This window comes from Gymnoscopelus braueri (genome assembly GCF_963280865.1).
Source record: "Gymnoscopelus braueri genome assembly, chromosome: 1".
Taxonomy (NCBI): domain Eukaryota; kingdom Metazoa; phylum Chordata; class Actinopteri; order Myctophiformes; family Myctophidae; genus Gymnoscopelus; species Gymnoscopelus braueri.
The window spans coordinates 50468728-50495216 of NC_137603.1; the positions used below are offsets into that span (position 1 = coordinate 50468728).

At 42.6% G+C, this 26489-nt stretch overlaps 1 protein-coding gene across 1 annotated transcript in view; it reads left to right on the plus strand.

The window, feature by feature from the left end:
- Positions 1–26489, plus strand: part of itfg1 (integrin alpha FG-GAP repeat containing 1) — a 200028-nt gene that overhangs the window by 39743 nt on the left and 133796 nt on the right. The window contains exons 7-8 of the mRNA XM_080439008.1: positions 3622–3674; positions 23025–23115. Of these exons, the coding sequence (XP_080295134.1) occupies positions 3622–3674; positions 23025–23115 (144 nt within the window). The remainder of the gene's footprint in view (positions 1–3621; positions 3675–23024; positions 23116–26489) is intronic.

Below are 26489 nucleotides of genomic sequence, written 5' to 3' on the forward strand. Positions count from 1 at the left end.
TTTGATTAAAACAAATTAAATCATACATACAGTATTGCCTGCATGTTATGGTAGCGGTTCTCAGAGTGACCCTCTGGGTTAGTTATGGACCGTTACAGGTCTGTAACTCTGAGAGTGTACAAATGGAACCAAATGGACCCGTAAGGGTTTATATACACTATCAGAGTTATGGTGATCCTTGAAATTAAAAACTTTGAGAACCACTGGTATTGTAATTGTATAACCGGTTCTGGAAACGGTTCCAAATGTGATGGAACTGATTCCGGTTCCTCAATGTTACGATCCGGTTCCTCCGGTTTCGGATCCCAAGTTGTGTGGGTGGAGGGAGCGTGGGTGTGGCTTCCGTCTCTCCACTCACTGGAGATGGGACGATTTTTTTATTATCGTTTAATTATCGAGGTAAAAAACGCTCACAATAATCATACACTGGACCTGAGTTGGCTCCGTACTTGGATTGCATTCTACACCAAATTTCTTCACCAAAAATAGCAGATCTACAAGCTTATAACGTGTCTCGTGGTGACGCGTTGTGAGCTTGTAGATCTTTTGACTCATGTTCCCCCCCAGAATATGGATGCTGGTGTAGAAGTGGTTAACATACAGTAAGAAGCATTTTAAGAGTTTTAAGCATATTTTGATTCCCGCGATAGTATCGTAAATCACAAATTTAAATTTTCACCACTCTCCATTCAGCCCATCACACCACCACTCCTACTCAGCCAATCACATGATATGGATTCTGTCTAAGACGCCTGATTGGTTTAATTTACCAAACTGCTTCCCTCCTGAAGATGAGAAGTGAAAGAATGATCCTTTACTTCCATATAATTATTAATTGTTCATGGTTAGCTATTGTTCATATAGAAATTAATATTAAAAAAAAAAAACTGCAGAGAATGGGATAGGAACAGCAGGGACATGTCTGAATTCCTTCTCGGGCATGAACACGGTGAAATCCTTGGTGTCCGTTTAACTCTTGACTTAGAATCCATGGGAGAATTGCACGTGTTCAGAAGGACCCTTAAGGGTCCATTTGGTTCCACTTGTACACTCAGAGTTAAATGACCACTGAGATTTAACATTGAGGGGATAAAGAAGAGACAGAATCACAAGAAGAAGCATGAGAATGCAGCCTGGCAGCAATAAGCCCCAAAAGGCTGCGGCTCAGATTTACTCGACGACTAAGCCAAGGTGCAGTGAAGCATGTCAGGCTCAGACGTGGATATTCTGATCGAACGGTGTTTAATAAGTTTCAATGTATGTGAGAGTATGTGACTGATGTGTTTATTTTTAGCCCTAGTCAGCAGCCTTGCGGAACTGAAGCAATTTCAGTTATCTAGACGTGAACACGGTGCCTTCAATGACACCATATTCCTTTATCATTCCTCTGTCTGTCTGTCTGTCCATCCGTCTGTCCCTGCGACCGGTCACGCACTGTTGTATTTGCTATGCAGCACAGTCTTTGCAGAGCCCCCAAGGCTAATCAATACTAATATTTATTTCACATCCATTTACTTCATTAGTGGAGTCAGCACTGTGCTGGAGGTGCTCTCACGGACAAGACACCATTAAAGATGCAGCTGAAAGGCCACTGCATAGAGAATTCATTACTAAGCCTTTAGGAGGAGTCAGTGAAAAGCCTGCTGCTGCAGAGCCATAGGATGCCTCTATCCTCCATCTGCTACTCTTTCCATACTGGCTTTTCTGTCCAGCATCCCCTCATACATCCATCGTCTCTATGGGCAGCAGACCCCATGCCTGGGACAAGGTCAGTGTTTTCAGAAGCCTGTCCAAGTCTCCTCCTCAGATATCTTGCATGTCAGAGGTTTGTGTCGAGATGGAAATGAACAGTAATTCTTGTTGGAACAGAAGTAAAATGTGAAAGGACTTGAATGCAAGAAGAAACGTGACCATATCCCTTGTATGCCCCTTATACGCCTGTGCATTTCCCTTAGATCCTCAGACAGGGCCCTCCTTGCCGTCTAGGCATTCAACAGAATGATGAGGCTGTCAAGTGTAGGATATCAGGGACATTATCTAGACCAGTGTTTTTTTTTCTGGATCAGGGTGCATTTTCAGAGCATTTATATTGTAATGATCAATCAATCGATTCTTGTGTTTTGGCTTGGATCAAAAGTAATTTGTTTTCAAGTTCAATGTTTAAAAAAAATAAAAATAAAAATTATATATATTTTTTTTAACTTTTTTGTTATGAGTGTTAGATTATCATTAAAATCTTAAAGGACGACTTTCACCCATTTTCAATCTTCATATAATTGGTTCTTACTAATGCTCATGATAATATGGTACCATTTTTGTACACTTACTCTGTGTCTCAGAGAAGGGCTGTGGACAGTTCAGAAACCCGCCCACCAGTGACATCATCATTACGCAGGTTCATATTTTTTTCAAGTTTTTATTTTTTATTTTATTTTTCATTAACGCGAGAACAATAGCTTCCGTTATAGCATGCTAACTTTCCAGGAATAGAAAGCCTGCAGTTTCTAACTTTCCAGGAATAGAAAGCCTGCAGTTTCTATTAGCTTGGATTCCCAAGCCATCGATGATGTCAATGGTAGGCAGGTTTCTGAACTGTCCACACCCCTCCTCTGAGACACACAGAGTAGACACAAATTGTATATTATCATGAGCATTAGTGAGGAAGATAGGTTGAAAATGGGGGATCTCGGCCCATAGGTTGACAATGGCTGATCTAAAAGCACGGTGGCACAATGCTATCTGAACACTGTGGTACCATGCTCTCTGAACACTGTGGTACCATGCTCTCTGAACACTGTGGTACCATGCTCTCTGAACACTGTGGTACCATGCTCTCTGAACACTGTGGTACCATGCTCTCTGAACACTGTGGTACCATGCTATCTGAACACTGTGGTACCATGCTCTATGAACACTGTGGTACCATGATCTCTGAACACTGTGGTACCATGCTCTCTGAACACTGTGATACCATGCTCTCTGAACACTGTGGTACCATGCTCTCTGAACACTGTGGTACCATGCTATCTGAACACTGTGGTACCATGCTATATGAACACTGTGGTACCATGCTATCTGAACACTGTGGTACCATGCTATCTGAACACTGTGGTACCATGCTCTCTGAACACTGTGGTACCATGCTCTCTGAACACTGTGGTACCATGCTATCTGAACACTGTGGTACCATGCTATCTGAACACTGTGGTACCATGCTATATGAACACTGTGGTACCATGCTCTCTGAACACTGTGATACCATGCTCTCTGAACACTGTGATACCATGCTCTCTGAACACTGTGATACCATGCTCTCTGAACACTGTGGTACCATGCTCTCTGAACACTGTGGTACCATGCTCTCTGAACACTGTGATACCATGCTCTCTGAACACTGTGGTACCATGCTCTCTGAACACTGTGGTACCATGCTCTCTGAACACTGTGGTACCATGCTCTCTGAACACTGTGGTATGCCAAGGCACTGTGCTCTATGAACACTGTGGTACAGAGGCACTGTGCTCTCTGAACACTGTGGTACCGAGGTACCGATTATACTCTGAATACTGTGGTATCGAGGCCATTTAGTCACCTTAACAACGTCTCTGCTCCTCTCCACAGATCTGTTCCTGACGACCAAAGGAACCAACGACTTTGAGACCTGGGTCAACGAGGTGAGATGAACCGCTAAGCAATGCAATGCCTCTCTCACACACACACACACACACACACACACACACACACACACACACACACACACACACACACACACACACACACACACACACACACACACACACACACACACACACACACACACACACACACACACACACACACACACACACACACACACACACACACACACACACACACACACACACACACACCTCACCTGAGCTCTGCACCCCCTCTCTCTATCTCTCGCACTAAACATTCTTTATTCTCCCTCTCATACACTGTCTCTCTGCAGCTAAGCTCTGTGCGTGCGTGTGCATGTGCGTGTGCGTGTGCGCGTGCATGTCCGTGCGTGCGTGCGTGCATGGTTGTGAATTTATATGCCTTCCCCATCTCCTCTGGTGTTATAGTACACACACACACACACACACACACACACACACACACACACCTGTAGTGTCATCACATGGCCTATAGCAGCACCAGCCCACAGCTCCAGTGGTTAACATTCTGTGAGGGGAGGGAGGTCCTCATTGAAATGCAGCAACCACACTGGGTCTGTCTTATCAGAACCGCCACACTGCTGGGTGGAAACCGCGTACAGTCCAAAACCGTTCTTGTTTGTGTTATTATTATTTGAAATACATTTTTTAAATAGTGAAAACGATCCAACAAGCTGAGCTGGCTAAATCTACTTTTGTGTGACACTCGTGAATGATGAATTAGGGTTTTAATTTACACCACAAAATAAATGGTCTCTGTGGGGTGGGAACCTCATATGTCCAAAGCTGTTACTTTTCAGGATTAAAATTCAAAAATAGCAAAAAAGTAGCAGATCTACAAGCTCAAAACGCGTTGCTTCGCGCCGCGTTTCGAGCTTGTGGATCTGCTACTTTTGGTGCTTTTGTGTGACACTGCAGTATGATCAAGTAGGGCGTTAATTAGCGGAAAAAAACACAAAAAGTTAGAATATGGAGATAAGAGGTTTCTGCCCGACAACAGCGAAATAAAAGGTGAGAGAGAGAGAGATAGAAAGAGGGAGAGAGAGAGAGAGAGGGAGAGAAATGGTCAGGTGGGGGTGCAGAGGAAAACGTGTGGACAATACATCCTCTAAGGTTTAATGTCCTCTAACCCACTTCCTACCTAACAGCACATGATGGATGCAATGTGACATAAAACTGCTTTGACTGCATAACAAGCCCTATTATATACACATTTATCTCTGCTAGGACACCATTCAGCCCTCTGTCTGTCTGTCTGTCTGTCTGTCTGTCTGTCTGTCTTGTCTGTCCGCGGCTATTCTCGAAAACCACTTGGCTGATCAACGTCATATTTCTTGTGCTCGCTGACAGCAGCCCAAGGACCTCAGGTCTTTAAGGTTTTTTCAAATGGGACAAATGGGAAGATTTGGCACCCCCCCGCCCCCTGTAGTAATTCTGAGGACCCCCTAGGGGCTGTTGGAAGACCACTGTCATACATCACTCTCAGCATAATGGCATGATGCCTCCTGGTGCACCTTTCTAGTTGCATTTGTCGACGTTTGAATTGAACCGGTACTTTTCGTTATCCGTCTCGATTAAGACAAACTTATTGGAATTGATGAAAGAGAGGCTCTGTCGTGTGATTGAATGAGGAACGCAACAAGTCACGTCGAAAAAGGTTAAAGAAGATAAATGCTACAGATTGTGACACATTTGATGAAGCCTCATTGGTTTTAGACAGAGGGGATGATGAAGACCATCCTCTCTCTCTATTTCTCTATATATTGCTTGTATTATGGGCTAACATCTGTCCACTCTGTCCATTCATCTCTTTTTATCCTCCTTTCTCTGCTCAGTTTACTGCTTTTTTGCACACACGCACACACGCGCGCGCACACACACACACACACACACACACACACACACACACACACACACACACACACACACACACACACACACACACACACACACACACACACACACACACACACACACACACACACACACACACACACACACACACACTCTGCATCTGTTGTTAGAGAGTAACACATGTTTATATCATGGGTGTGTCAAAAGCAATGTTGGAACAGAAGTGGAATTTTACCTTTTGTTTTGGTGACCATGTTTGACTCTAACCCCTAATACTAAGCCCTACATGTCTAATCCTAACCCTGACCACAATCTGAGTATTTTTACTAATTGTAAGCTTAGCTCTACAGACCCTTTTTCTGAAGGGGACCGATGTCAATGTCCCTGTAAGGTCAAGTTTATCTGGTTGTACTATCCTTGTGGGGATTTTTGGCCCCCACACTTACGTGCGTGTGTGTGTGTGTTTGTGTGTGTGCACACACACACACACACACACACACACACACACACACACACACACACACACACACACACACACACACACACACACACACACACACACACTGTGGTCATTGTGTTGGTTCAGTCATCTATCGGTCACACTGCACGGTTTTAATTACTTTTTTCTCTTTTTTCTTTTCCTCCTCTTCTAATCCTCCTTCCATCCGTCCTCATCCCTCCGTTTTTGTTCTGCCGTTACACAACAGAATTTGCTGTTTTATCAAGGCTGTTTCTATTGGCCATTTAGCCCATCCCAGATTAACATCATGTTTTTAACTGCTGATATGCTCATTCGGCTGGCAGTTTGTGAATGCGAATCAACGTTATTGTCACATCACAGTCTACAGGTGCAAAGCGTGGCCGAAATTCATGTTTTGTGCAAAGCTCTGTCGTTTGTGGTACTTTCAGAAAGAGGAAAAGATAAAAGAAGGTGGGGGCAAAGGAGAAAATAATATGTAAATAGAATCAGACAGTTAACACATTCAGGTATTAATTAATTAATTAATTAATCCGCCACTGTCAGCGGTTTTACCAGTTTCAGTCTTTTTGACGATCCACATAAATAACACAAAAAGAAGAGAGACTCGTCTTTCCACGAAAAAAAAACCCCATTGCAACCAAGATCGTCCGTTCTGTAGTTATCGGCAGTTGAATATAGCTCGTTTTCACCAAAAACGCAATCTGGGAAAAGAAATGTGAGATAAATCTATTTTTATAAAGCCGATAATATGGAAAATGTTTTAGATGACGTCATGCCTGGGTGGATCATTCATAGGTTGGCGAAAAACACCAGATGACGTAATATTACATCATTGGCAGCCAAGCGTTGAGTTTGAGATGACGTAATATTACGCCCATGGCAATCAATGTGTTAAAGACAAACTCAAAAACCTCAAATTTCTCCATACAGTATATACACATAGCATAGACCAGCAGGTACATGAGGTTCAGAAAGAGTATCTAACACATTGCCAGGTTCACATAGGATCGATCGTTTGTTTTGAAAAAATCTGAATCGTGACCCCAATAATCGGAATCGAATCGAATCTTGAGATAGCAGAAGATTCACAGCCCTACTAATGATATACCGGTATCTAAATTAAAACTACAGCAGAGCCTCATCATATATATATATATATATATATATATATATATATATATATATATATATATATATATATATATATATATATATATATATATATATATATATATATATATATATATATATATATATATATATATATATATATATATATATATTATATTCTACTGTATATCATAGAACCATCACATATACAGTACGTACTGTATATGGGTGTCAAATTAATAACTGTATGGTCATTATGAGTCATCCTACACCATTATTCTCCATAAGTGGGTGAGCCGAGTGCATGTGTGGCATGAACACAGAATGCTTGACTCTGTACACACTGATAAACTGAGGACATATTAGGTTCACTCTTCTGCAGTCGTGCGTGCGTGCGTGCGTGCGTGCGTGTGCGTGCGTGCGTGCGTGCGTGCGTGCGTGCGTGCGTGCGTGCGTGCGTGCGTGCGTGAGAGAGAGAGAGACAGGAACAGAAGGGAAGAATTTTCAGAAGACCTGTAATCCTTTCATCTTCACACATCAATCACCAGCTCTCTGGCTGTCAAACACACACACACACACACACACACACACACACACACACACACACACACACACACACACACACACACACACACACACACACACACACACACACACACACACACACACACACACACACACACACACACACACACACACACACACACACACACACAGATTTGCCGTAATCTTGGCATCTTCCAATCAGTCAATCACGCTGACCAAGATGTAATCCTCGACACACAAATACACACATAGTTAACATCCTACCAAAAACACATCTGTGTGTGTATGTGTACGTGTGTGTGTGTGTGTGTATGTACGTGTGTAGGTATTGACATGGGTTAAATCTCCTAGCCTTTGAGAAGATCAATCGGCTTCAAAGTGTTGCTAACGCTCACAATCTGCTCAAAGCCCTGAGAATAATCCTCTCTCTCTCTCTCTCGCTCTCTCGCTCTCTCTCTCTCGCTCTCTCTCTCTCTCTCTCTCTGAGGATCTGGTGTCACTGGTTCCTGTGATTTGTGAGGTTCTCTCGGTGCTGATGTCTCTGGTTCCTGTAATATGACCATAGTCTGTAAAAAAAAAAAAAAAAAAACATAACAATGGATTAAGGGTCTTTATTTTGTAGTCACCCATTGGTTTCTACAGACCCGTTTTGAAGCCACTATTTCAGCCAATTTAAATCCAGCATCTTGGACTTTCCGGTCCTGAAAAGCAACCAGAAATGAATGCTATTGGGTGGAAGGGCAGCAAGGGCAGGTCTTCACTTATAGTCAGGGGATATTAGCAGAAACATTTACAATCTTGGAATAAATTCCTTACCAAAAAAAATCTTCACCAATGTGTTTGTAAAGGTGTCTAGTAACACATCTCACTGAAGACTGAAATGCAGTTTCCCTAGGAGAATTTTTGACAGCTGCTGAAAGTTGGGGTACCCACCATTTCCCTGCATTTCCATGCAGGGGATTTTTTTTTTTTTTTAATTCTGTTTTAAGTAGCATGTGAGGGGTCAAACTAGGGTGTTTTTATGATTCTGAATCCATTGCAAGCATTTGTTTTGCACCAAAACCACTCCTTGGGCTAAAAACGGCCATAGCCATCCTTTTCCAGGTATACTTTTTGTGTAAAAAGCCCATTGAGATTGGGCTGTTTTTAGCCCAAGGAGTGGTTTTGGTGCAAAACAAATGCTTGCAATGGATTCAGAATCATAAAAACACCCTAGTTTGACCCCTCACATGCTACTTAAAACAGAATTAAAATTAGATTTTTTTTCCCCTGCATGGAAATGCAGGGAAATGGTGGGTACCCCAACTTTCAGCAGCTGTCATAAATTCTCCTAGGGAAACTGCATTTCAGTCTTTGTGAGATGTGTTACTAGACACCTTTACAAACACATCGGTGAAGATTTTTTTTGGTAAGGAATTTATTCCAAGATTTTTTAAATATCCCCTGACTATTAGTAGAACCAGTAGAAGCCCTAGAAGCATACTTACTGTATCATAAAATAACATTTCTGGGACCATCATTTTCAGAAACTCATATTAGGGTTATAGTCAAGTCCACGTAAAGCTAGTCCAAGTCAAGACCACGTCTGAGGAGTGGCGAGACAGAGTCAAGACCCAATGTGGGAAGGGGCGAGACTGAGTCGAGACAGAAACCAGCTTATTATTGTTATCATTATTATTATTATTTTTGGGCGGTGTAGCCGCCCCTATAAGTGGGGTTGGGACACCTCATTAGTACACATTTGCTGTACTGTGATTGGCTCATTAGTACACCCCTAGCTGTACTGTGCTTGGCTGACTCTATTGGCTGACTCTATCCAGCACTGTGATTGGCTAGCGAGACACATGATGACATTAATAACCTATAAATAGGACTATGTACTTAAAAAAAAACATTTTTTTTTTAAGTGAGCTTCCATCACTGTGATGACCACTGTGATGACCACTGTCACACCCCAGACTGGGTGAGGGTAGTAAGTAACCCTTGTACTTCAAGTACTTTCAGACATGTTCAAAAGGATGGCAAAGCACGCAGATGGGCAAGTTTTAACAAGGTTTATTTCCCCCAAAGTGTCATGTGTACAAGTGAAAATGGCAATAACAAAAGGAGACCAATCGTCTGCAAATAGAAAATAAAGAAATAGTCATCATATAACTCATCATATAACTTCAAATAATCCAAACAAAAACCAATGTAAGTCAATTCAAGTATTATAATAAAAATACAATAAATGATCTAATTAATTATATAATAATTATATATAATAGCAAATAACAAATAAACAATAAACACATTCACAAAATAACAGACCTCCTTAGAGACTCGAAACCTCCTCAAGCTGAACACCTCTCCCAGCAGACAACAGAAGCAGACTGACAGGGAGTGAGGAGCTCACCCCTATGTAGCCCCATGGCTCCTCCCACCAGAGTGAACCAAACAATTCAGGGTGATTTTGGATACAGTCACTTCTCCGTTTATGCTATCAACAGACATGAAACACAATGCATAATTCAATTTCAACTTGTAGATCTCTGGTTTTTCCAAACTAGTAGATCTCCGCTTTTGCCTTCAATGCAATATTCCGTGTCCTACTTTGACACAGGCAACACACTCCTGCTCCCAAGGCCAAATGGTTTGGTCCAATTTGGTCCCAATGAGTGGCTGCAGGTGTGTCTCCTGACAAACCTATAAATCAATTTGAACCCCACCCTGACTCTTTTAGGATCCAGTAGAGCCACGGTGAGAGAGAGAATGATTGGTTTAAATAAAGAATTAACTCTGCTGTTTGGTGGTTTTTCTGTTTGTCCATAACCCTACAAGTGTGCACCATTGACAGGCCATGTCCAAACAGTGACAGTGTGTGGTCACACTGTCACATTACCTCCCTCCTCTCCAGCCACTGCAAGCTCAGGGAGACGAGAGAGATAATCAGCTAGCAGGTTAGATTTTCCAGCTCTATGTGTAATATTGAAACAATATGGCTGTAGCGCCAAATACCATCTTGTGACCCGGGAGTTCTTATCCCTCATGGAGTTGATCCAGCTCAATGCCCGGTGGTCAGTTTCCAGATCAAAGGTCTTCCCAAGAAGGTAATACCGAAGGCTGTCCAAAGCCCACTTGATGGCAAGGCATTCCTTTTCAATGGCCGAATACCTAGTTTCTCTGGGCTGCAATTTACGGCTCAAATAGAGAAGTGGTTGTTCCATGCCCTCCTTTCCTTGTGCTAGGACGGCTCCAAGGCCCACACCCGAGGCATCAACTTGAACAAGGAATCTTTGGTTAAAGTCAGGACTTTGTAAGACAGGGGAAGAGCACAAAATAGTGTTGAGATTTGTGAAAGCAATTTCACACTTTTCTGTCCATTTCACTGGATTAGGGGAGATTTTGGTAGTCAGATCGACAAGAGGAGCAGTGATGGTAGAGAAGTGGGGCACAAATCTTCTGTACCACCCAGAAAGGCCTAAGAATGACCGGACCTGCTTCTTTGTCCGTGGTCTAGGACTGTCTCTGATAGCCTTCACCTTGTCCACCTGAGGACGTATTTTCCCATTTCCAAGATGGTATCCGAGGTAGCAAACCTCCCTTTTGGCCCACTCACACTTCTGGGTGTTAAGCGTGAGTCCAGCAGAATGGATCCGGTGCAGGACCTGGCGCAAGTGAGAAAGATGGTCTTCCCAAGAAGTGCTAAAGACCACCACGTCATCAAGATAGGCAGCATAAAACTGTGGACATCCCTGAAGAGCTCGATCCATCAACCGTTGAAATGTGGCAGGGGCTCCGTGGAGTCCAAACGGCATAACAGTGTAATGATAGAGACCCTTTGGGCCACGGAAGGCAGTGTACTCCCTTGATTCCTTCTCCAAAGGCACTTGCCAATATCCCTTGCATAGGTCCAGGGTGGTTATGAACACAGCTTTGCCAAGCTTCTCAAGAAGTTCATCAATTCGTGGCATAGGGTAAGCATCGAATTTTGAAACTGCATTTACTTTGCGTAGGTCATTACACAGTCGTATAGTGTTGTCTTTTTTAGGAACGAGAACAATGGGATTACACCACTCACTGTTTGAGGGTTCGATCACTCCTAGGTCCAGCATGGTTTGAATCTCATTGTTGAGAAGCTCCACCATTCGTTCAGGCACTCTGTATGGGCGTTGACGGATAGGGGTATGGTTCTTTAACCGAATGACATGCTCAATTAGGGGTGTGTTCCCTGGTTTTCCACTGAACAGTTCCGGGAAGTCCTCACACATCTGCATGAGTTCAAAGGCTGATTGTGCAGACAAGTGACTCACATCAGGTCGCTGTGTAGTAGTGAGCATGGACAGATCTGTATCCTCTACGGCATCCTCCATTTCCACTTCCCGTGCCAGCATAACCTTTTCCACTTGCAACTCCTTGTTTAGAGTAGGTACTTGAATGGCCTGGACATCAGTTCCTTCCACAGCACATTTCCTTTCCTTCCACTCCTTTAGAAGGTTGATGTGGTACACTTGGGATGCCTTTCCTTTATCCGGATGTGAGACCTCATATGTGACAGGACCAACTTGTCTGACCACAGAGTAAGGACCCTGCCATTGGGCTAGCAATTTATGGCTTGAGGTGGGAAGCAGCAGCATCACCTGTTGACCTGGCTGTAGCACCCTGTGTCGTGCCTTCTGATCATACCAGGTTTTCTGTTTCAACTGGGCCTTTCCAAGATTTTGTCTTGCCTCAGCTCTGTATTGCTCTAGCCGGTCTCGCATCTGCAGCACATAAGAAAGAACACCTTGTGGTGCGGGTTGTTTGGACGTCCAGGATTTCTTCAAGAGGTCAAGGGGACCTTGAACAGGGAACCCATAAAGAAGCTCAAAGGGCGAAAACCCGGTAGAGGCTTGGGGTACCTCTCGATAGGCAAAGAGAACAAAGGGAAGCCATTTATCCCAGTCTCGACCAGTGTCATCTACAAACTTCCGTAGCATGGACTTCAGCGTTTGGTTAAAACGTTCCACCAATCCGTCAGTTTGTGGATGATAGGGGGTGGTGCGAATGCCAGTAATGCCCAGTTGTTTGTGGAGCTGTTTCATAAGCTTCGAGGTAAAGTTAGTGCCTTGATCCGTGATAAGTTCGTCAGGAATACCGACTCGTGAAAAGAACTGGACAAGTGAATTGATTATTTTAGGTGTCTTGATACTCCTCAGTGGGAAGGCCTCTGGAAACCTGGTTGCATAGTCACAGAGAACAAGGATATATTCATGGCCTGCACTGCTTTTCTCCAGTGGTCCAACGATATCCATTGCAATCCTCCGGAAGGGAACATCAATGACAGGAAGAGGAAGTAATGGAACTCTTTCAGGTCGTCTCGGAGAGGTCTTCTGGCACTGTGGACAAGTTTGACAGTACTCAAGGACATCTTTGACCATTAAAGGCCAAAAGAAACGAGCTTTGACTCGAGCGAGAGTCTTCTCTTGCCCAAGATGACCAGCCCAGGGAATGGAATGAGCAAGATGGAGTACAATAGGCCTATACCTGGTAGGAACAACCAAGCGGTTCTCTGGCTGATCCGCTACATACAGGACTCCATCCTCCAGAAGATACTTTTCACTCTGGTCTGGTTGAACTGTGACAGTGCCAGCTTTCATCTTCGCCAGCAGGGGTGCCAGTGAGGCATCAGCTTTTTGTAGCTCTCGGATATCTTCAGGTACCTGCCACTCTTCATCAGGTTTCAAGTTAGAAAGATCACCTAACAGTGGAGTACCCTGGATCTTCTCCAGGCGGCGCTGGCGCTTGCTTTTCTGAGGTCCCTTCTGTCCACCCTGGCATAAAGAAGGATCCAAGTCCGGAAGGGGCTCCAGTCCTAGCTTGGCTGTCTGGGAACGGGTAAGCACTGCATAAGCCTCTTGTTTGGCTGTGGTTGAACCGGACTTCTTCCCTCGCTGCTGTTGGGCCTGACGAATAAGATCATTCAGAATGGGCAAGTCTCTACCCAAGATCAGGTCATGTGGCATATTTTCAAGGACCCCAACACGGAGTAAGAAAGCCTGGTCTTCAATGACGATGGTCACATCAGTCACCGGATAGCGTTTTTGATCACCATGAACACACTGGATAGCTGTGGCATGCTTATAATCAAGATTGCCAAGAGAGACAAAGGAATGGTTAAGGAGTGTCATAGAGCTACCTGTGTCCAACAGTGCTTGCACTTGATGACCATTAACACGAGCTGGCATCATGATTGGCTCAGTGTCAGGTTCTAGTTCAGGATCAGGATCTGGTGCTAGGGCAGGTGCCACAACTGAAACTGGGACAGATGGATGTGGAACATGGCAGAAACTGGACAGTTTGGGCCCTTTCAAGGGACAGACTGAGGCCCGGTGCCCTGGCTGTTGACAGTGGTAGCATATGAGATCCTTCGCTGGACCTGTTCTGGAGAACCCCCTCGTCTCCCCCGAGGTGCCTTGACCACCCACTGGACCACCTGCTCTGTGATCCCCTCCTCTGCGTGGCAGGTCAGCTGCATCTTGGGTTCCTACCCTGTTCGGTTGCCTTGGCTCAGACCGGTTGCCTTGCCTCAGACCTTTGCGAGCATTGAGGTACTGGGCCGCAAGTTTAGCGGCAGTAAGTCCATCTTCTGGCTCGTGCTCCTTGACCCAGGTCTTCATTTCGGTGGGAAGCATGCGAAGCATTTGCTCAAGAATGATACGCTCAGTTATTTCGTCTTTGGAACGCTGCTCTGGTTTCATCCATCGTCTATAGAGTCCTTTGAGTCGATTATAAGTCTCCTTGGGAGATTCACCAAGGGGAATGTGTGTTGATCGGAACTGGAGTCTGTAAGTCTCCGGAGAGATATCAAACTTTGCAAGGAGGGCTTCTTTAAGGTTAGCATAGATGTTTGACGCATCTTCCTCCATTGCGGAGTAGGCCTCAAGGGCTTTCCCAGATAAGAGTGGAACTAGTCTACAGGCCCATTCAGACTGCGGCCAGCCCCAGGTGCGAGCGATACGCTCAAAGCGCACAAGGACATTTTCTAGGTCCTCCCCATTTTGGAAAGGGAGCATCTTTGGGCCTTTTCGCAGGTGCATGTTGGCTACAGGCTGCAAGGAGCTACTTGACTGAGCAGATGGAGGATTCGGGGTAAGGGGAGGGACAGTGTTTTGGCCAACCTCACCTAGATTGTATTGTGAGGGGACGGTGTTATTACCAGGCACTGTAATGGCAGCTTTTAACTGCTGGAGTTCACGGCACAAAATGTCTTCCCTTTGTTGCTGACTAATCAAAAAGTCTTTGAACATGGATGCCAGTGAAGGTTCACCTGGCGCTTTACCGTGCCCCTTTCTATAGTGTTTTGGTCTAGCCCCAAAGCCCTCATAACCCTTCTCCTCTTCCTCTGTGTACCACCCGACTCCCTCAGGCTCCTCTGCCACGGCCACCCCGTCGAACGCCATCGTCACGGCCCCGCCAATGGCTCCCTCCTCAGTCTCCTCTGTAATTGCCACCTCCGACACTTGAGATCTTAAACCAAACTTTGTTCGAACTTTGCCAGATTTATTCGTTTTACCTCTGCGGCTTGCCATCCCACCACTGCCACCAAATGTCACACCCCAGACTGGGTGAGGGTAGTAAGTAACCCTTGTACTTCAAGTACTTTCAGACATGTTCAAAAGGATGGCAAAGCACGCAGATGGGCAAGTTTTAACAAGGTTTATTTCCCCCAAAGTGTCATGTGTACAAGTGAAAATGGCAATAACAAAAGGAGACCAATCGTCTGCAAATAGAAAATAAAGAAATAGTCATCATATAACTCATCATATAACTTCAAATAATCCAAACAAAAACCAATGTAAGTCAATTCAAGTATTATAATAAAAATACAATAAATGATCTAATTAATTATATAATAATTATATATAATAGCAAATAACAAATAAACAATAAACACATTCACAAAATAACAGACCTCCTTAGAGACTCGAAACCTCCTCAAGCTGAACACCTCTCCCAGCAGACAACAGAAGCAGACTGACAGGGAGTGAGGAGCTCACCCCTATGTAGCCCCATGGCTCCTCCCACCAGAGTGAACCAAACAATTCAGGGTGATTTTGGATACAGTCACTTCTCCGTTTATGCTATCAACAGACATGAAACACAATGCATAATTCAATTTCAACTTGTAGATCTCTGGTTTTTCCAAACTAGTAGATCTCCGCTTTTGCCTTCAATGCAATATTCCGTGTCCTACTTTGACACAGGCAACACACTCCTGCTCCCAAGGCCAAATGGTTTGGTCCAATTTGGTCCCAATGAGTGGCTGCAGGTGTGTCTCCTGACAAACCTATAAATCAATTTGAACCCCACCCTGACTCTTTTAGGATCCAGTAGAGCCACGGTGAGAGAGAGAATGATTGGTTTAAATAAAGAATTAACTCTGCTGTTTGGTGGTTTTTCTGTTTGTCCATAACCCTACAAGTGTGCACCATTGACAGGCCATGTCCAAACAGTGACAGTGTGTGGTCACACTGTCACAACCACACCGCCCACTTCACACTGGGTGTGATTTTTTTAATATATTTATATTTTTTACTGTGGAGTGAGACAGGGAACATAATGGAGAGAGAGAGTAGGGAAATGAAAGGCAGCAAATGGTCCGGCTGGCTAGGAATCAAATCCCTGTCCGCATTTGAGCCCATGTGGTACACGCCCTTTAACCACTCACTATCAGGTCACCCTAGGGTTTTCACGATTACAAATTGAAGTTGACAATTAATCGTCACTCAAATAATTGTGATTAACGATTCAATTGTGTGTTTGGCATTGGACATTGGAACATGAAGCCTTTTAGGCTTTGTAATCAAATATTGTACAGGGCAGATATGACAGATAACTGAAATATACAAAGAAAATGTTACATGTAAAAGCAGAAATAGCTGATCTACAAGCTTACTTGTACGCTTGTAGATCTGCCATTTCTGCTTTTTTATATTTGAAAATGTGTACGCAACTTGGAAACGCTAAAATAATTGTGATTTCATCAAATAATTGCCATTAGACAATTTCCTAATAGACATCATGACCATAAATGTGTTGATCCAACATCAAGCGTCAACATTTCTCTGCCAATATATATATATATATATATACCAAATAAAACAATTAGTTATTTACCAATTTATGTCAAAGGCAACACATACACACACTCACATACTACTGTAACAGAAAGCAATCTTTTGACCTGAAACTCTGCAATTATGTTTTGATGATCAAACAATTTGGTGATACCCCATTCATACAGGTTGATGCTTTTATTCGCTTTGAAAACATGCATGTACTTCATTGCACAAAATGTGCTCTAGTACTTAATAAGACAGTGGTCTACAAGTGCCAAAAACAGCTCCCTTAAAATGGGAATGTGAATGGGTTCCTTACAATGGGAGTGACAAAGTAAAATGACAACTTTGCATTAGAGCGCACTCGAGTGGTCTCGGTGGGGGAAAAGTCCAGAATCCCTTGGTCCGAGACCAAGTCAAGAGCTAATATTAGCTAAGCTAATATGTGAACTGCTCTCTGTGGCGTCTGTGTGGTTGGTTGGTTGGTTGGTTGGTTGATGATTGAATACTTTATTAACATGTTTGATAACAGTACGGCAGTACAATAAAAAAAGCTCTGCTAAAAGGATAACACAAAAAGACCTGAGGCGCTTGTTTCCAAGATGTTTTACGGAAACTAGTTGTGAGGGCGGGGGGGGGGGGGGGGGGGGGGCGGCAGAGGATGGCACTCCCACAGAGCTCCCTCCGTGCAGCTCACTGAGGGTCCTGGAGTGTGTTGTTTGGCTCTCTGGGGGCAAGCTAGTTGGGGATAGAATCCTGAAGTTCAATTGTAAATTAAGGACATTCATGTTTTTAGAAAGCAATAATCTACGCTGTTTACCGTAGATTTTACAATGCCTGAGAGGCGTAGGTCAGCACGACGCGGAGCGGAGGAAAACAAGCGTTCCCCCTTCCCTCGTTATTCTACAAATAATGCACCTGTGACTGATGCAAGATGATCCTAGGTGTAGATCATAGGGGATTTTATTACGAGAATTAGCCAATCAGAAATCTCAAGGATTGAGACTATCCGTTATAGAAGGTTAGTTTTAAGTGTGGACAGGGAATTGAGATCTTTAATGACTGTTGGTAGTCACAGTTGAATAGAGGAGGTTGGTTTTGAAGTGGGCTGCTTAGTGTCGTTCTAGTCTCTCCAGCTCTAAGCTCTCACCTTAGAGGAGTTTCCGGTATCCATCTAGTATTCTGAGACTTCTGGATGAGCCACATCCTAACCTCGACTGGCTCTTGTTGGAGTTTCTGGGGCTTTTCTGTTGAAAAGCGGAACTTCTTTTGGAATTCATCGACTTCATTATCTCCCTCCTCTCCTTCCGGAGTCGGCTGCCTGCCTTCCTTTATACTGATACTTGCTTTTCTTATTGTCGCTGTCGGGCGAGAACCTTGTACAGTGTGGCCAAAACTATCTATTGAAGCTGTGTTTCAATAGATCCAATGTAGTTATTATTTATTCACAAGCTTTTCATTAGTTCAGTATTAAAAACCCACAGACATTGTTACCCACTTTTCCAACCTGCCATTCCCGTTTTAACACATCAATAAATGTCAATAATCGGACGATCGTGTTCATTTACTGTAGTTTGTGGCAATCACGCAATCATGGTTACAATCTGATTTAATTTGCAGCCATACATTTTGGCCACTTCTTTACACCTGTAAACCTGTGATGTGACAATAAAGCTGATTCTTGTGAATCTTCCTAACAGTGACCTTACTTTGCTCCTAGCAGCATATAAGGTATCATGCAATGCATTGACATACTGTGCAGCAGATTGCACTCAGCTCTGATATCTGCAGCCTTACTGTAATCTGACAGCACAATCCCTGGGTATGGTCACAGGATTTTCTCCTCTGTTCTTCTGGCCTTTTATGGATTGAATTTGTTCATGCTAGATTATTTTAATTCCACCCTTCCACAGTTTTGAAAGATGCCTCTCCTTTGTCCTGACATGTATGTATGTATGAACTGTATGAACTGTATGAATGTATGTTTGAGTTGGGGATATAGGATGATATGAAAATTTCCTGTCATAATTATTTGGCCTAAATAATTGTGTTTAACGATATTACCGTCGTTATCAAAACGTATACAAACCTATTGTAACTTCAAACTCCATTTTAACCATGATAGATTCATCGAAAACACCCGTCCTTGTTTCTGGTGACTAATATTCGCCTTCTAATACGCGAGTAGGCCCTGTTTTTTCAAGTACTGTTTCCATTAATTTTATTGTATTTTTTAATTGAATATTTTCTTTTTTATCCAAAGAAATTATACAAAATAAAGAAAAAAGGAATTGACAAAACACAGCACCCTCACGCATTAGAAGGCCAATGTCTCTGTCAAGGACTGGTGTTTTTGATGAATCTGCATGGAGTTTGAAGTTACAAAGGGTTCATATAGGAAGGAGAGGGGCGTGTCTGTTAAAATGAATATCAAATATCTAAATAATCAATCAAGCTTCTTAAACACTGTAGGGGGTGCTCATGAAAGCCAGAGTAGACGTTAAAATGATGTTTGAAACTGAAATATCCCTTTAAGGGTAAAAATGTGTATTTCTGTGGACACTTCGGATCCTAATGCAGCGTTCACACGGGCAGATACAAAGATGCGGAAATACACAGAATATTTGTCGCTCTGTCGCTTTGTATCTGTGTTGCTCAACACGGTCGTTGACGTCATCAGCTTCGCTGCTTCCTCGGAGCTACAGTTGTAGTTTTGTATCTTTGTATCTTTTGTAGCAGCTACAAACGTTGGATGTTGCTTTGTATCTTCATGTCGTTGGCTTCCATTGAAAATGAATGGTAGACTGTATCTTTGTGTCTCCCGTGTGAACGCAGCATGACAGCTCATTACAAACACTGCATTTGACATTTTTCACCGCCCACTTGTAGTCTCACCAAAGCACTTCCCTCCCTACTCTATTCCTCTCTCTCCTCTTCTCACACTTCTATTACAAAAGGCTGCTTCACATTCACAACAACATGGATTACATCAGTTCTTCTCAACCTGTCGGCCGGGGCCCACTAGTGGGCTGTGAGGGTATCGCACGTGGTCTCCCAAATAATTGGCAAAACACTAAGATGTCAATGATAATATAACATTAAAGGACACATCTTAATATAATTGGTCCTCTCTAATTTTCATGATACAATTGTAAAATTTTTGTTTGTGTCTCTGTCTGTACTCTTTTTTTTAGTAATGCAAGAACAATGGCTTCCTTTATAGCATGCTAACCAGGAATAGAAAGCTGCAGTTTCTATTAGCTTCGATTCCCCATCGATGATTTTCGGAACTGTCCACAGCCCTCCACTGAGACACAGACCGAGTAGACAAAAATGGTCCCATATTATAAAGAGCAGTAGTGAGCACCAACTATATGAAGATTGGTTGAAAATGGGTGAAATCACTTCCGGTATAGGAAGTGTTTCATTTCCCCAACCAACCAGAGTGCAGTGGGCGTCGCTCGTAATGTTGTGTTGACGGGGCGGGGGTTGACAGACAGATCGGTGAACCAATGCGGCCGGTCCGCAGCCAAATACATATCATTTTGGGGGTCCTTGACATGACAAAGTTTCAGCACCACTGATATTATAGCAACATAATTATTTTTCATTAAACTGTTAGGATTTAGAAGACATTTTAGAACTGATATGGAAGTTTATTTTCTTTGGTTTGTTTGTTATCAGTCATGTTTTCTTTTGTTTGTCATCTGTCGGGAAATAATGTGTCTGTGATGTCTTGGTGCAGTTGGCAGCTCTAGTTGGAAAGCACAGCTCGGTTTCCACCTCAACGTGTGTGCAGTGTCTCTCTCTCTCTCTCTCTCTCTCTCACCCTCTCTCTGTTGTCTCTCTCTTTCTGTCTCTCTGTCTGTCTGTCTCTTTCTCTCTCACTCTCTGAATTTCCAATAAATCAGTAATGTTGGTCTCAGCAGGATTTGATCTCCCACTGTTCATAGTCACAGCTGTTATACACACACACACACACACACACACACACACACACACACACACACACACACACACACACACACACACACACACACACACACACACACACTACTTCACATGTATTTCTTTTCTTGGTCCGTTCCCTCTCCTCCCTCCCTTCCTGTCACTGTCTCTTGTTCCTATTCCATCATCCATTGTTGGGTGTGTTTCTTTGTCTCATTAATGTTTCTGTTTGCCAAACAATAAAGTGAGAAGACGGATGAATGTCTGTATATATTAGCATACATATACCTTAACACTCTACGCTAGTTATCTGATCCCACCTTTCCTTGTGTCATCACACCACCTGTATAGTCACTGTCAGGTTGGAAAACCTTTTATGTCCAATACCGTTACTTTTTTTCAGGAAATGTTACAAGACATTTTTCGGGGAAATAGCAGATCTACAAGCTCACAATGTGACACATTGTGAGTTTATAGATCTGCTATGTTCACTACTTTTTGTTTGACACTCTTGTACGGCGAAGTAGGCCGCTAAGTGACGAAAAACATGAAAAGTAGAAATATGGAGGTAAGAGGTTTCTGCCCGACAGCAACGATATATCCCTGCCACATCCTTTCTATTCATCTTCCCTTTGTGTCATTATTATGTCTAGCGTTCTGTTCTGTTCCTACTCTCTTTGAAGTCTGACGTGGTGGAAAAAGTACTACATTTTCTTACTTCAGTAAAAGTATCCAAAGCACAAAAGAAATACTGTGTCAAAGTCTGGTTTTCCAAACTTTAGGGCTGAAGTGGCTAATGTATGTGTTGTAATAATAATTAAAATCTACAAAGTAACTAATGTTTTCAAATAATTGTCGTGGAGTAAAAAGTACAATAGTTGCCTCTGAGATGTAGTGGAGTAAAAGTATTGAAAGAGAAAGATAGATCAACCAGGTGCTCAAAGGAGATGAAAATAGAGTTGAAAACGTAGATTGGTGCTTCTAGGATAAACGGGGACCATGACTTGAAAGAGAGAAAACGATCCGAGCACTCAAAAATGAGCGGAGGAGAGGGCGTAAAATGTACGTTAATCATATATTACAAAACATTCAAAAACGAACATGTTTCGACCAAACTGGTCTTCATCAGGGCAAGTATGAGACTGACAAACAAACACAGTGGCCCCGATTCACTAAGCTGGTCGTAAATATCAGTGTAAATATGGGTGTAAATAAAATGTCTAAAGGAGGTTGTATCTTCTCTATGCAAAAACCGACGTGCAATTCGCAGCGGCGTGTGTAAATCCCTGATATGTGCGGATTAGGGGTGTGACGATACGATACGATATTGGGCACACAACTTCGATACGATTTCGATACGATACGATACGCACTTTTTTATTATGCAAATATATGGGGCAGAAAAAAGCAAATGCAAACAAATATTTCAGTTTTTGCATTATTCAGACATGCAAACTTGTAGCTTTTCAGCTTCCACTAGCCGTTTTGAATCCAAATAGGGCAATAGTGTGACACCTGACCCGAAAAAAAACAACATGTTGTCACCCTTTTCACCTCGGGGCTGTTTGCATGCCTGATTATTATTATTGTGTAAAAAAAAAAAAAAAAACATATCGTCACGTAAACGTATCGCGATATATCGTGGGACGATATATCGGCACACCCCTAGTGCGGATAACAGTTCCTCATTTTTGCCCAAAGGTCAGAGGCGCGTTCATATAGAAGATTCTTTGCATTGCTCCACGCACCCATTTAAGACCAAAAAGCTGTTTACACTCAAAATATGGTCGTAAATTGCTGAGTGAATCGGGGCCAGTGTCCATAAATAGTGTCTGAGCATATGAGAAATGCAGAAGCACCGTTAATTAGTCACAATTATTGTAAACCCAACACACAACCAAAACTACACGCATGTGTGCCTTGAGCATCACACTGATAGGAACATGAGAATAACGCAATAAAGTATTAAAAATAAAAGTAATATTGAAAATTGGAAAAACTCAAGTGAAGTAAAAAAAATAACTAAACATTTTACTTAAGTACAGTACTTGAGTAATTCTACTTCGTTACTTTCCACCTATGGAAGTCTGTTAAGACCGGGAAAGCCTATACGTTGTCTTTTTTCTCTGAAAACCTAGGTAGAATTTAGAATGCGTTTTTAAAATGGGCCTCAGGTCCAAACACACAGACAATGTATTGTACATACGGGACTATCAAGATCATGTCATTTTACTTGATCAATTGTCATACAAATAAATGTGATGAACGATTTAATGGGTACTTTTTGTCATTGAACATTGGAACATATGTGTCTCTCTCTGTCAGAACGGGAACTTCAGCAGGAAGACAGACGTGCTGCCACCCGCCCGACCAGAGAACAGCAAGAAAGTGGGACAGTCGTCGTTTGTCGATTTCAGTAAGACTGATTACACTCGTGTGTGTGTGTGTGTGTGTGTGTATGTGTGTGTGTGTGTGTGTGTGTGTGTGTGTGTGTGTGTGTGTGTGTGTGTGTGTGTACTATACTTGTGAGCGCTGTTTCCCAAAAGATGGGTCGGGACCCATCTTTGGGCCGCGGACCATTTTGTATGGGAAAAGGTTCTCCTTTTTTCCGCTTCCTACATTTAAAAAAAACATATATATATTATTTCAAAATATTTGAAAAGTTTAAACAAAAGAATCACAACGTTTCATCAATTAAAAACAATTCCAACATTTTTCCAAAGTATTTCATAAATAAAATGAAAAAATCGAATAATTTCCATTAATAAAAGTAGTGAAAATCGCAGATCTACTGTGAGCCTGTAAATCTACTATTTTCACTAGTTTGGGTCTCGGGCAAACGTCTAATTTCTCTTTTGGGTATTGAGCTTAAAAGTTGGGGAACCACTGCTTGTGAGGGCCAAATGTCTCCACTCCCCACAAGTATAGTAGAAGTTGTGAAACAGACCATTTTCCTGGTCCTCACAAGGAAAATTGTTTGTTTTATGGTCAAAATTATACTGTAGGCTTAGACCTGAGGCCGATTCTAAAAATGCTTTCTAAATCTTAACACTCTCACCGCCAGGCCCGTAGCCTACGGGCCGATAAATCCAACCGTACAGCGCCGATCCCGTAGCCTACGGGCTGTGGTGCTTTTTCCGTTTTTTCGAAAAAAAAAAACTTTTTTCAATTTTCTATACGGAACATTTCATTGTAATACCACCGGAAACGGAATTATTCTGGATCACGTTTTGCCGATCCCGTTGGCCTCCATTCTAAAGCGCACACTGAAACGCCATTTTCTTCGATTGTAGTTTTTTTCCTCGCTGATCACTGTTTAACATAAACCGTTCTAACTACAACATGGCGGCTCCGTTTGACACGTGGTTTTCACTGGTAGCCGCAGGGAGATGTCCGCGATGTTTACAAACAGTGCACAGCTCAATCTTAAGGATTTTAACGAGGTCTATGGCGACGTGAAAAAAACAAAAAACAACAATAAAACGTTGGCACTGGTGAGTACATTATGATGTATGATGTGTTAACAGTTGTCTGTTATGAATCTAAAATGACACAGATGCTTCCCAGTATTTATTTTTTTAAACTTATGTTGCTATAATATCAATGGTTCTCTAACTTTTTTCATGTTAACTCATTGAGTGCCATAATTATTAATATCTATTTCTGGCCATTACAATTTTTATTAAAATTTAAAATTTAGTAAAACAAAAGTGCTTAGGAAGCGAGATACAGCCTTTTTCAGTTATAAGTTAAACAAGGAGTGGATGGAGCTGCAAATCTTCAGATAATGATATCTTGGGTTCAGGAAGAAAACTTTTTTTTTTATTATTTTTTTTAGTTTTTTTCTATATTTTTCAAAAACACGTGAAACACGTTAATGGCACGTTGCACCATAGCGCTAAAACGCGTGAAACACGTTAATGGCACTCAATGAGTTAAGGACCCCCAAAATGATATGTATTTGTCCGCGGACCCCCCCATCTCAAAATGTTTTGTTCCAGGGACCCCCAGAAGCAAAGATTTGAGTTAAAAATGTATATATATATATATCAAAGATTTGCACACATTTTCACGATTTCTTTACTAAAAAGATAGCAGATCTACAAGCTCATACCGCGACACTCGGTGCCGCGCTATGAGCTTGTAGATCTGCTATTTTTTAATAGTCAAAGACCTCTAAAGTGATACAGAGTGAATGGGTTAGGGGCAGACATGTAGAGGTTAGGTTTAGGGTTTGGGGGGGTTAAAGTTTTCCCTATATTATACTTAGCTGTGTTGTGATGTCACGCATCCACAACTAGCTGATCTGCAAGTTCACAACACAACGTGCTGTGACACATTTTGAGCATGCAGATCTGCTCCTTTTCGGCTATTTTGGACTATTTTCAATGCCGTCATAAAATGCTGACGTCCTTACAAATTAATACAAACATGTATATATATATGTGTGTGTGTGGACTGATTACACTCATTTTGGGTAACTGATCTCTCCGCTGAAAATAGCCCATTGTGAGCTTGAAGATCTGCTATTTCCGCCAAATCTTCACCTACGATGAGTCTTACATGCCCAGAATAGGGATGGCATGGCTTTCATGTGGTAGCCAGTATATGTGAGCTTGTAGATCTGCCAGATGGTAGGCTTCATGTGATAGCCAGTATGTGAGTTTGTAGATCTGCCAGATGGTAGGCTTCATTTGATAGCCAGTGTGTGAACTTGTAGATCTGCCAGATGGTAGGCTTCATGTAATAACCAGTGTGTGAGCTTGTAGATCTGCCAGATGGTAGGCTTCATGTAATAGCCAGTGTGTGAACTTGTAGATCTGCCAGATGGTAGGCTTCATTTGATAGCCAGTGTGTGAACTTGTAGATCTGCCAGATTCATGTGATAGCCAGTGCTGCTCATTGTCGAGCTTGGTTTGACCTCATCTTACTCACACAACACATTATTCCCCAAACATGTCATCAGGATGTCAGATCTCTGCCAGCAGTGAAAGCAGCGATAGTTCTGAAGAGACGTCGGGTGAAAATCAGAATGTATGTACTTCCATACATAAAGAATATGAAATACCTATACATATTCTTTATGTACTGCATGTACAGTAAGTACATACTGAAATTAATAACTGAAGTGATTCTGACTCTCAGCTGACGTCTCCTCAGAGACCGTTGAGAGAAAAGTTTGCATGTCGGTTGGACTATTTTTGAAACATGTAGGACCCTTAAGATGTTAATAATACTAGACAGTACTTGGATGTTATTATAGTTGTTAATAGTACTTAGATAAATAGTAATAAGTAAGCCTTGCGGAGCCATGTGGCCCATAGGCTGCTTGATGTACAAGTGCATCCCCCTGGACTTGAAGCTAGTGTGTTGCACTTACTAACCCGCAACCCAACCCTTGATGCTGAGTGCCCAGCAGGGAGGCTTTGGGTCCCATTTGTATAGTCTTTGGGATGACCCCAGCCGGGGATTGAACCCTGACCTCCCAATCTCAGGGCGGACACCCTAACCACAACACCACTGAGCTAAATAAATAGTATTTGGATAATAATGATCATGCTTGTAGATAGATTTCTGCTAATAGATCTGGTCACTGTCAAGCTAAAAAGTGATTTGCAATGTAATTTGAATGCTTGCCACATAATTTTTGTGCGGCATAGTGTAGTACACACACACACACACACACACACACACACACACACACACACACACACACACACACACACACACACACACACACACACACACACACACACACACATGCGCGCACGTTCGCAGGCCCAAAATTAG